This window comes from Micrasema longulum, unplaced genomic scaffold, assembly GCF_059751315.1.
Source record: "Micrasema longulum isolate JH-2025_06_02 unplaced genomic scaffold, ASM5975131v1 h1tg000548l, whole genome shotgun sequence".
In the NCBI taxonomy this organism is placed as follows: Eukaryota; Metazoa; Arthropoda; class Insecta; order Trichoptera; family Brachycentridae; genus Micrasema; species Micrasema longulum.
In genome coordinates this window covers 919,733-932,584 of record NW_028277744.1, presented here as the reverse complement: position 1 = coordinate 932,584, position 12,852 = coordinate 919,733, and the positions used below count along the sequence as shown (strand labels likewise).

General features: G+C 32.3%; 1 protein-coding gene across 4 annotated transcripts in view; it reads left to right on the top strand.

Moving 5' to 3' along the window:
- Positions 1 to 4,936: 4,936 nt before the first annotated feature.
- LOC148280716 (larval cuticle protein A3A-like) overlaps positions 4,937 to 12,852 on the top strand; it is an 83,475-nt gene continuing 75,559 nt past the window's right edge. For 3 of the 4 annotated variants that reach the window (XM_088227917.1, XM_088227919.1, XM_088227918.1), the window contains exons 1-2: positions 4,937 to 5,050; positions 10,694 to 11,334. In XM_088227917.1, coding sequence (XP_088084043.1) covers positions 10,930 to 11,334 — 405 coding nt within the window. In that variant the 5' untranslated portion in view covers positions 4,937 to 5,050; positions 10,694 to 10,929. The remainder of the gene's footprint in view (positions 5,051 to 10,693; positions 11,335 to 12,852) is intronic. The other variant, XM_088227920.1, reaches the window with a different exon arrangement.

The following is a 12,852-nucleotide window of genomic DNA, read 5'->3' as shown; positions in this document are numbered from 1 at the left end:
CCGCCTTTCACACAGTAGCCAGGCTCTTTATAGACCTGGGCTTGGAGGGCGAGAATTATTCACGGGAACCCGTCACAATAGATCTTCACAGGTCACAGTTACGTCAGGATCTCGCATAGCACTGACCCCCACCACTAAGGATAAGAATAAGAGAGTGTTTGTGTGAGTGTGTAAGTGTGTGTTTATATATGTTTTAAAAGACAAAATGAGTGGTATAACTGTTAACTGCCATCTGTATGCGGATGATGCCGCGCTTCTTGTTAGCAGCAAAGAAGACCTTCAATTCTTGGTAACAAAAGTCTACGATGTATGCAAGAAAAGCGATTTGCTAATGAATTTCGATAAATTGATAGTGATGGTTTTTGAAAGGGACGAAAATATAATTAAATGTGAGATCAACGTGAACGGAGATATTCTGAACCAGGTAGAAGAATTCGTGTACCTGGGAAGTATGTTTACTAGGGACGGAAAGGCCGAGAAAGATATTGAAAGGAGGGTGAGTGCCGGGAACAGGGTGAACGGTGCACTAAAATCTACTTTGGCAAACAAATTTTTATCGCAGGAGGCTAAACTAGCAGTTCACAACGGAGTTCTAGTTCCAACTCTAATGTATGGGAGCGAAGTATGGAATTGGAAAAATAATGATGAAAGTAGGTTGAATGCTGTCGAAATACGATCCCTCAGGCGAATGTGTGGTAAAACGATGCATGATAGGTGCACAAATGTCGAGATCCGTGAAGTGTGTAAGGCTGAGACATGCATTATTGACAGAATCAAAAAAGGGGTGCTGCGTTGGTTTGGACATGTAGAGCGAATGGACAGCGAAAGAACGGCTAAAGGATCTACGATGCAAATGTTGATGGATGCAGAAAACGAGGAAGACCGACAAAGACATGGCACGATCAAGTCCATCAAATACTTGAAGATGGACATGTCAAAAGTAGGAATAATCGGCGTGCGTGCATGAGAAGATGTATGAATGTAGAGGAAGCGAGGTCTGTATGCCAAGATAGAGTGTTATGGCGTTCTATTTTGTTGTTGTTGTTGTTGAAGACATTTTAATAACATTTCATTTCACGTAAAAATTCATGAAGAAAATTTTAAAAATTGTTTTGAAATATTTCAAGGCTTTCCATGTCTTTTATTTCATTGGGTGTCAAACTCTTGTACAATGGGTTTAAATATTGTGTTTATCCTCATTAGTAATCTTATCTTGTTTAGTTTCTGGTATACTTGGCAGTTTTATTTGTATTTGAAAATAATATTGTTTTTTTATTTAACGCCTGAATTATTTTATGAACATGAAAGGAAGTTATGAAAAATACACCACAAAACCCGGACCAATTGAAGAAAAAAATCTTGCTTAGATTTTTTATTTCAACTGGCAGGGATTGAACGTTTCACAGATGATCATCTTCGAATAAACATAAAAATGAGTTTAGGAACTTGGTTTGGGCGGTTTTGGCACTGTTTTACTCTAGTAAATATAGGTATTTGACACTGAAACTTCAGGTCTTCAGTCGTATTAATACCGATCCCAGACATGTCGAGAGTAAGAGAGACGACATAATCTTTGTACGACTATTAATTTGGGTACTTATTCAGATTAAGATCCTTTGCCCAGTTACAAATATTCAACTGGCAGGATGTGTCACTAAATATTACGTCTGCAGATATTGTCATTGTGCGTGAGATAAATCAGTGTAGTAACAATACAATAAATTTAAATGCAAAGTGGATAGTATAACAAGTAGTGGGTCACTGGCATTACATACAGTTTGTTTTCTGCGAGTAAGTCCTGTTTATGTTTGATATCTTTACCTTTGTTTATCTTTTACAGGCCCGGCTGAATTAAATCATAATTATTTATTTTATTTATTCATTCAAAATTACACTCGTTTAAATATAAGTGAACTCATTAAGGCTTTTTAGGCTGTGCCCGTGTCAAGCCATAATAATTAACAATAAAAAAAATACGCAAATACAAAGAGGATGTATGGATCAAATATTTTCTCTGGGAAATATGACAGAAAAGTTTCTGGCTAAACACCAGAAAGTTTTCTGCGCATTTGTCGATCTGCGAAAGGCATTTGATAGAGTTGACAGAGAGAAATTGTGGAAGGTTTTATCGGAGTATGGAGTGAATGGTAACCATACAAGGGCTTTGCGTCACTGCATAAGGACAGCACAGCATGAGTGAAGGTGAATGGGTCATTCACATCGTGGTTTAACATTCCTAAAGGAGTCAAACAGTTATGTGTAATGTCACCATGGTCGTTCGACATATACATCGATAACTGTATGAAAGAACTGAAAGATTTATGAATGGGAGCAAAAATGAGTGGTATAACTGTTAACTGTCTTCTGTATGCGGATGATGCCGTGCTTCTTGCTGGCAGCAAAGAAGACCTGCAATTCTTGGTAACAAAAGTCTACGATGTATGCAAGAAAAGCGATTTGCTTATGAATGTTGATAAATCGAAAGTGATGGTTTTTGAAAGGGATGTAAATATAACTAAATGAGAGATCAGCGTGAACGGATATATTCTGAATCGGGTAGAAGAATTGGTGTATCTGGGAAATATGTTTACTAGAAATGGAAAGACCGAGAAAGATATTGAAAGGAGGGTGAGTGCCGGGAACATAGTGAACTGTGCACTGGAAGCTTCTTTGCTTCTTGGTAGTGAAATAAAAAACAAAATAATAGTTTCATTGAAATTAATAGAAAAAGAATATATAAATAAAATACGTTACCTCTGATACCGATTGTGGAGTTCTTCAGTCTAATTTGGTAAGGCTGTACAACTGGTGCCAGAAAAATGAACTTTATTTAAATGTCGACAAGTGTTGTGTAATATCATTTACAAGAAGTAAAAAACCCATAATATTCGATTACAACATTAATAATATCAATCTGGGAAGAGTTACACAAATAAAGGATTTGGGGATAGTTTTTGACGAAAAATTGACATTTATTCCTCACATTGATACCATCACTAATAAGGCAATGAAATGTCTTGGATATTTGCAGCGAACTGTAAAGGATTTTAATTCCATCACTACCCTCAAAGTGCTATTTACTGCCTTGGTTAGAAGTAATTTAGAATTCAATTCAACAATTTGGTCACCTTATTACAATGTTCATATTTTAAAGTTAGAAAGAGTACAACGTAAATTCCTTAGATTCATCAATTACAAACTTAATATACCCGCTGAAAATATTGATTATGATAATTTATTATGTACACTAAATATGTCAACTCTATGTAAAAGAAGGATTATAAATGACTTATTAAATTTATATAAAATAGCGAATGGCGTATTGGACGTCCCGGAATTAACTAGTGTTATCAGCTTGAAAGTACCTCTTCGAAATACTCGGCAGCTAACGTTATTTTTTTAATCTCCTGGCAGTCACAATTATTATTACAATTCACCAATACCTAGACTACACCGGCTAGGTAACGAGTATGGTGAAGTTGATATATTTTGTCTGTCTTTATATAAATATAGGTTAAGTATTCAAAAGGTTATAAATTAATTTATGTAAAATTTCTTAATATTTTTCTTTATTTACTATTTCTTTTTGTCATGTATCTCTTTAATAATGTATAAACTTATATGTATGTATATGTATGCGTGTATGTTTTCATATGTAAATTTTTTAAATATTTTTCTATGTACCATATACCTATGTTGGTACATTTCCTGATTTTTACTTATTATTGTATTTTTTAGCTTTTCTTATGTTATCTTTTATTTTAACCAAATTTACATACTTATGTTTCACTGCTGCACTTAAATGTAATTTCTAAAATATGTAAAAGCCCATTGGGCGTGTAAATCAATAAATAAATAAATAAATAAATAAATAAATAAATAAATAAATAAATAAATAAACATAATTGAAATGATAATTGAGATATAGTTTTTATAAACTTACTCTACACTGAAGTAAGTAAGAAATAGGAGAAATACATAAAATGCCAAATAAGATTAAGTACTAAATTAAATAACACAAAAAAACATTATGAAAAAAATATCAAAATATATAAAAAGCAAATAAAAGTAAGTGTATGGAAGGAAAGCAGATTTGTCAATTTTTGCTAACTTCTAATATCGAATATTACTAAATGTAATTAAATATTTGTATATAACCACTTACCGACTTTTCTATGTCTACCGGTTTCGAGACGTACCCGTCTCTTAGTCAGGACACCAATTAAACCAACATGCAAAACCCACCATACACCTTCACCAAAATTGTTGCACAAAAATATAAAACCAACACGACATGCATTTTAATAAGCACATGTACTGATTAGAACAAACATGCACAGATTAAATTTAAAAATATTATGTGTTGTTTAAAAAATAGTTGAAAAAAGGTAGAGAGGATAGAGGGAGCGGGTGAGCTTAATAGGTTTAGGGTGACCGTTGCAGTGGAACATCATATAAGGGCACATAGGCAGAATGGTGAATGTTACACAGTGTGTAAAGTGGCCACTTAAACCAGCCATCGACAGGTCATAAGCCCTGTAGATGCCTAGACTTCTATATTACCTTCTCTTAAATGTTCTTCATCTCTGTTGTAAAATGTTAATAAGCAGAATGGTGAAGGTTACACAGTGTGTAGCCAACGACAGGACATAAACCCTGCAGATGTCTAGACTTCCATATTCCCATCTCAAAAGTGTTTTCCCTCTCTGTTGCACCAAATTTAGATCTAAATAACTTTTTTTTTTTTTTTATACGCCTCCACTCGTTTGCGATCTAAATAACTTCCTAGGGAGGAAATCCAGCCTGTATACAAACGTTTGGACGTATTAGAAACATTGTTGATAATCACTCTACACTAGTATAGTCTACAAATGACTTTGTAAGTTATTACTATAAATCATATCACATCTGTTTACTGAATATTCTTTCAGTACGCTGTGTGTTGGCTTAAGAATACTGAAATGTCACAAATGCATCATATATTCCATTCAGTCTTACCAAGAATCCGCCGGTGCGCGGTGTGTAGACGGCGCATACTTACTGGAAAAATGTAAATATTTTTTTAGTTATTTGTAGAGTTTTCAATAGCGAGTGTTTAAGCGTAAGACTCACGAATCAGAAATTCGAACTCTTCTCAAAATAATGCATCTGAACTGAAATCACACAAAATTTACAGATATATTAAACTAGTATTTTAACCCGGCTTTGCTCGGGATCGAGTCAAAGTATTTTTGATTGTTTATAAAAATTGACAGGTCATAAGCCCTGTAAACGCCTTGACTTCCATATTCCCTTATTTAAGGTATTCTCCATCCCTGTTGTAATTTGTTAATCTTAATGACCCCCGAGGGGGTGAAATCCAGTCTTTTGTCTATGAACATTTGGACAAACTCAAATATTGTAATGAAACCAACTGATCCAAGAAGTTTAAAAATTGAAAAATAGTTTTCAGGCGTTGCCTAGTATGTGAAATAATTCAGTCAGATGAATCTCTTCACAACAATAAAGGTTTCAGCTCTTTAACTTCACTAAAATCAACAGATGGAAGAATTGAAGAAATATGGATGTTCAAACATAGGCAAAATGGTGAATGTTACACAGTGTGTAAAGTGGCCACTTAAACCAGCCAATGACAGGTCATAAGCCCTGTAAATGCCTTGACTTCCATATTCCTTTATTTAAGGTATTCTCCATCCCTGTTGTAATTTGTTAAATATTATGTAATGTCCTGACAATTTAATTTTGTTAATTATGTTACTATGTGGTTAATTTCGAAATTTCGCGTCGCTACGATTTACCGATAGTAGGGTTTATTATATACCGATGATTTCCAAAAAAATTGAATTAAAATGAATATTTGAAATATTGTGCGTTGCGTCTAAATTTTGACTTAATGACTTTACCGTTAGGGAGTATATTTTTTTAACAAGAAGGCAGAGATAAATTAAGCAATAAATAGCACGGTAATCACAGTTATCAGTATTTAAATATTTCTTTTAAATAACACGTCGCAATGAATGTGCTAAATTTATTATTTTACCCATTATTCAGCCTCATAGCTAAAAAAATGGGTTGAAAAAAGCACAGTTGAAGACGGTCAAGTAAAAATTGACTGGTAAATAAACCGTTGATTTATAAATGTTGTTTTATTACGTTGTGTCCGAATTACACGCCGCTACCACTTACCGTTTGTTTGATTTTGTGCGAAATTCCACCACTATAATATTAATTTATAAATTAGAAAAATCACATAAGCCAAATTACAAACAAATATTCTAGTTAAACACTAAGGATAAATCAAGCAAGCGAAAGTGTGCGGTATGGCGGAATACTTGAGAGGATCTATCAGTTCCTATATAATCAATGCCTGTTCTAAAGAACCAATATATTACGGCAAAAAAATAAACAATATAGGGTCGGATTTGCAAAAGTGTACTCGGATATAATAAGTATGAATGTAATATATAAGTATGTATATAACATATAGGTTCAAATTAAGTTATAATTGTCCACAAATTTTCTGACTCTTTGCTTCCCATGTCTATCAACCATTTGCCAATTTTTTTCCCAAAACATGTTCTACTTTTGTTTTTCCAGATGTAAGGCACTAAGTTACATAGCTTTGGTCCCGTAAAAATAAAATATCTTTGAAACACCGCTACACGCGCTCTAGGCATCATTTAGTCCTTCCTCACAGAACTTCGTGTTTCGTGTGCATGGTGTACCCTACCCTGTCTAGGGTATCCCAGTGTTTATGGGTTTCAATCAAAATGTTTCTTATATAAGATTGCCTTACATCAAGAACTCGTAGAGTTTTAAACAACTCTTCACTCGGGGACCTATATGGCCTTTTTAGAATAACTCTTAGAACTGATTTTTGAGCTTTTACTTGTGGGTCTAATATAGTCCTAGCAGCTCCTCCAATAAAGTGTCTTTTCCCATCCATGCCTATTCCTAACCTTGAACTAGGTTTATAAATAAGGACCATTGTTGCAATATCGTTTGCGTGGGGATTTTTAGCGTAGTCTTTGATTTAAAGAGATTTCCAGAGCAATGTAGCTGAATGACATTCGCTTGCAATGATTTTTCTGACATTGATATTCACGGATGACGTGCGAAGAACAGTATTATCAGTTAATAGTTTTTACTCATCCTACCTATGTTATTTATTTACTGAATAGTGTTATTATAAATCCAAGTATCTTCCATTCATTTGATTATTATTATATGAAATACATGTCTTCATTGTGACGTACTCCCGTACACGCATAGCCCGAGAAAACGTAAGCAATGCGACATGTGCGTGTGAGGAACGTAAAGGCTACAATAGTGTTTTTTAACATTAAAAATATCAGATCGATGATAAAATGTATGCATTTAATATTTAAATCATTCACTTTGAGGTCAATCATTTCAATTGATTATTCTTCTTTCTTCTCTAACTCATATGTATCCATTATCAAAGATGTGTTAATAGTAGCGATACCCTTGTTTTTTTAGATATTAACACATGTAGAAGTGCATGTGTAAGTGCAAGTGCATTCTCTGAACATAGATTTAGTAGAGTATTAGAATTTTTCGTTTTAAATTATGTTATTTATATTAAAATAAATTAAAACAACTTTGTTTTAAAACATTTATATTTTATTATTTCTACCGACCGGTTTCAAAGCTATACAAGTTTATCAATCAAGCTCATCAGTATTTTACTGTGTATGGAACTAATAAATTAAGTCTTTTTGTCTTATAAGGATGATAATGTAAGATGGATACCCTCAAAACTAGACAGAAGTGGACTAGAGGAAATATTCTTTATTTAGTTATTTTTTGTTTTTTTCTTATTATGCAACGCATTTTTAATTTCTAAAATTTACAGGTTATCTAATTTTAATAATTTATTTTCAACATAAAGAAATTTTATCTAGTGCCTTTATTGAAATTATGATTATTTTCTATCATATATATTCTATAAGTTTTATATTTATGAAATAACTCCGCGTGTGACGTCAGAGGTTGTTCTCTGTTAGTTCTTCCCATTGGTTCGTTTACGGCAAGCCAACCGGATATCCTTCAAAGCTCTCACATCATTGTTTTTTTTTTTTTTTAATATGTGAGTTACATTATTCTTTCACCTTGCTTGTAATGTACAAGGTTTATATTTACTACAGAGGGATAGTTATTTATTTGTTTACTTAAAAAAAAAACTATTAAATTTAACATCATAGGTTGGTTTATATGAACCAGTGACGTCAATCAAAGTAGTGCGTTTTCAATCAATTATTTTTTTCGTACATTTCCAAGAAACTTTGCGTTATAATTTAATGCTCTAATTTTTACAAGAAAATATTTTTTGTATCCAATTTCCCGTAAGGCTGAAGTTCTTCATAAGCGGGTGACAGCTCTACGCAAAACCGATTCCTCAGGACTCATTTTTTGAACTAATTACGTCAAAATGGCCAAAACTACTTTAAACAAATCAAATTTGTTCTGACATTGATTAGTTACTTCAGATGCATTCTCACATAAGACATAATCGTATATGAGTCATTTAACATCTGGACAAATTTATACCGTCATTGTCAGGGAGCAAAGGGTTAAAACACGCCCAAAGAAATATTTATTTTTCTTCCTTAATCTCTCCTCTTATCCTATTTTTCCCCATTTTTTCATTGAAGACTAGTATCTATGTTGATTAGTTTATATGCGCATATTGCATGCATACGTTTTGAAACTAAAACTATATATACAACACCTCTAATATTATTGGTTGATTGTAAGAAAAATTGTAACTTGGAAAAAAATCCCCAATGTACACTTTTTTTAGAGTGATAACGCGTTACATATATAGAGCCGCCCATACGGACAAAAATCATTCTAAGATAATCAATCACGAAGTTGGCTCTACTCGTAGTTTACGGCAAAACAATGGGCCGTAAAACCCACAGTCACGAAACCGTCCATTACATGCTTGTTGTTAAACCAAAAACCATACGCGAAATTCGCAACGCTTTTGTCATATGCAATAGAGCGAAATGGCATATCTACAGCTGTAGCGCGTTATTACGACAATTTTTTGAACATAAAAAGTAAAATAAAGAAATAATAGTAAATATTTGTATATACAAAATAAATATTTGTAGAAATCGGTTAGTTGTTACTGTGGTAACCACCTAGAGACTTTTCTATGTCTACCGATTTCGAGACGTATCCGTCGGGACACTTATTTGACTAACATCTGGATCTCGCTATAGTAGTTGCATACAAATATATAACCAACGCCAGCGTGCTGATAGGACACATTCTATTAGAAGCTAACACCAACATGGGCTAAATATACATTTTGAAATGTTTTATCTTGTGGGAGCAATAGTTTTAAAAAAGGAGAGGAGAGAAAGGGAGTACATCCGCCCGGACACAGAGATTCAAAAGCATTTCAAAATCATGATAATTATGTCACTATCACATCATTTGCACACTTTTGACATAATTATTTAAAATATTCAAGTTGTATTTTTGTGGCTTTTAGTACACATATATATATTATAAGTTTATAATAAAAATGAAAATTTATCAACGAGAACTATGAGAAATTGGATATAAAAAATAATTTCTTACACGCAGTAAAAATAAGAGCATCTTATTACTATGTGGCAAAGTTTCTTGAAAATATATGGAAAAAAACTACGTCATAGGTTCTTTTGAATCAATCAGTAAATTATAGCATTGTTATGTATCGTGATAGATTACCGGCTTCCGGGTAGCCATTTTTTCCCATTGAGTAATAGTTTTGATTTAAGGTAATTTACAAACAAATACGTTTATTATTTTTTTTATATATTTTTGAATTTTTTTTATTTTTTCTCTATTGAATATGTTCTGTAACTTGAATTATAAAAAAAAAACTTTTATTTTATTGGTTGGTTGGAAGAAATTGCCATTTGGCAATAAGCTCGCCAATGTACAAATAACATTATGAACAAAAAGTTAAATAAATAAATAATTTTTTTTTTTAATGACTAGTGTATTTTGCCAGCTACGAGGTTCTTCTTTTAAATGGCAGCTCAACTCACCGATGACAGCTCGTGACGTTTCGGGCGGATTAAATTAAAAATCACAATACTTTTTAAAAATCATAACGATGATAATACGATACATTAAAAAAAAATTTTTTGGCTAAGTTTGATGGTCACAAATAAAAAAAATATTTTTAAAAAACCACTGGACTTCCTTTTTAATCGCAGTGAAGAAATGCGATTAGCTCGAAACTTGACGTTTTTATTGGCATATTATTATCGTCGGGTACCTACTGAGGTATGCGTGATAATAATTTTGTATGCACTCATAACAGATACAGAGTTGACCACTGACGGACATTTAAATTCATTTCTTTTAAAAAATGTATATTTTTGTGTAAAAAGTGTTTTAAAATTAAAAACAAGAAGACTATTTGTAATGCTTTAGATAAGAGTAACAAATATACCAGTAAATAAATTACATGTCTGTGAAACAAAGTGTTATAAATATGTCTAAGTTTAACAATGCAGTTATGTAAATGAAGTGAGGTTTGTTCTGCCATCATTTTAAAACTACTGAAAATAGATGCGTATGAATAAATGATCGTATATAATCAATAATCCTTGTACGTCATTATTTTTAATAATAATTGTTTCTAATGACTAATGTTATTTTTCAGGGTGGTTTTGGCAATGACAAACTGAAAGAAGACATATTTTTAAACCATTGTTAATAATAATGTACTTATAACAGTATTTCTGCAATGATTTAAGTGAAGTTGTGTAAGTTATAATAAGTGAATTAAAAATGTGATAGTTACACCAAAAAATTAAACAAAAATACCAAAGAAAAGTTTAGTTACTATTTTCAATTGAAGCTGAAGATTTCTACCATTTTTTGACATTTAACAACAAAATGGCCGTCGTTAAAATTGATATTGATACGATGCTGGAAAAAGTTGGAGATTTCGGCCGCTATCAAATATTTTTAATGTTCTTGTTTTCTGTGATAAACGTCATCTCCGCCTTTCATTATTTCTCTCAAACCTTCATCAGTGTGGTTCCCGATCATTGGTGTAACTCTTCAGACCTTCGCGGAATGGACATGGAGCCACGGACCATCGAACTAGTAAAGGAATACTTGAGGCCTTTGGAGGATTCATCATGCATGAAGTTCGAGTGGATCGACCCAGGTGTGGAAGAAAGCTGGACAATTGTGAACGTGACAAGAGGTGATCCTCTCCCCGCCTGGAACTCTGTAAAGTGTAACGATGGGTGGATTTATAACAGAGACAGCGGGTTCGAAAGCATTCCTTCCGAGGTAGGTTTTTTTAATATTAAAACGTTATTAAATAGCCCTTGTGTTTTATTTACATATTTCAAAAATATATAAAACGATAAGGGAATCATTTCTCAATATTTTTTTGAGACTTTATCCTCTGGCAAATAGAAGTGTACTATTTAATGTCCAAGACGCTAACCAGCGAGCTGCCGACGTTATGTATTTTATGTTCTTATAGGCTCCCACATGCAGCCTCATATATTTGAATTGTACTTTTCTAACCGACGTGCGTCCAGCTCAAAGTATTTTTTAAAACTAACAAATAAATTAAGGTATTGATTATATTTATGTAGGACATAGGCGCCGTGCTTTTTATCAATTCCCTCTAAACAGACAATATTTCGAAATATTCCGCAAAGTTGATTAAATTTCAATGAAAATTCCATTCCTTTTGAGTGGTTTTAATGCATTAAGAGTATTAATTAATTAATTTTATTTGCGGTTCGGATTTTTTAAAATTGTCTATAACAGGCGCATGGAGCATGACAGTAACGGCATTTCGGCGAGTTTTTACATATGTTTCCTGAATTTATTTCTCATGGGATTTTAAAAATTATAATTTGAGATTTCGATCAACCTTAGATACCTAAGTCTTCGTTTAAAATTACCAGTTTAATCATTATTAATATCGTTTCTGTTGTAATTGATTATTTTCTGAATGTTTGAGTTTGCTCTTTACCATATCGTTGTGTTATATATTTATTTATTTAAATTATTATTACGTTTTTGATTCAATATAATATTTGTGGTGATATACTCGTATGTCTGTTAATATAATATTTGTGGTGATATACTCGTATGTCTGTGTCAACTACTTACTCGTCAAACTCAACACAGGACTTTTAGTCGCATGAGTTGAGACTTATGTCTCAAAAAATGTGTATGTTTCTGATCCAATATAATATTTGTGGTGATATACTCGTATGTCTGTGTCAACTAATTACTCGGCAAACTCAACACAGGATTTTTATTTATTGTGTATGCAGACAATTGGTAGAATTCCATATTTAATTTGGTAATGTATCCAAAATAAAACAATTTTATTGGATTATAATTCTACTTTATTTTATATACCCTTTGTATATTCTATAAAAAATAAAGTAGAATTATAATCCAATAAACTTGTTTTATTTTGGATACATTACCAAACAGGACTTTTAGTCGCATGAGTTGAGACTTATGTCTCAAAAAATGTGTAATAAACTACCTACTTATAATTAATTAGGTAAAAAAAAAAAAAAAAAATTAGATGCAACTTTCTATTATTTTACCCTTAAAATAGAATACATGATACATAAAACAGTGATGGAGAACTTTTTAGAAAATGGAATATGGGATTTTACAGGGATTATGACCTGTCATTTGGTAGTTCAGGTAATTAATTTATATTAGCGTAAGATTGATTACCTTACCTTTATGTAACATATCGACGCTGGAAAGAAAAAAGGTAACAAACGACATCGACATATAGAAACTTTACAGAAAAGCCAATTCGGG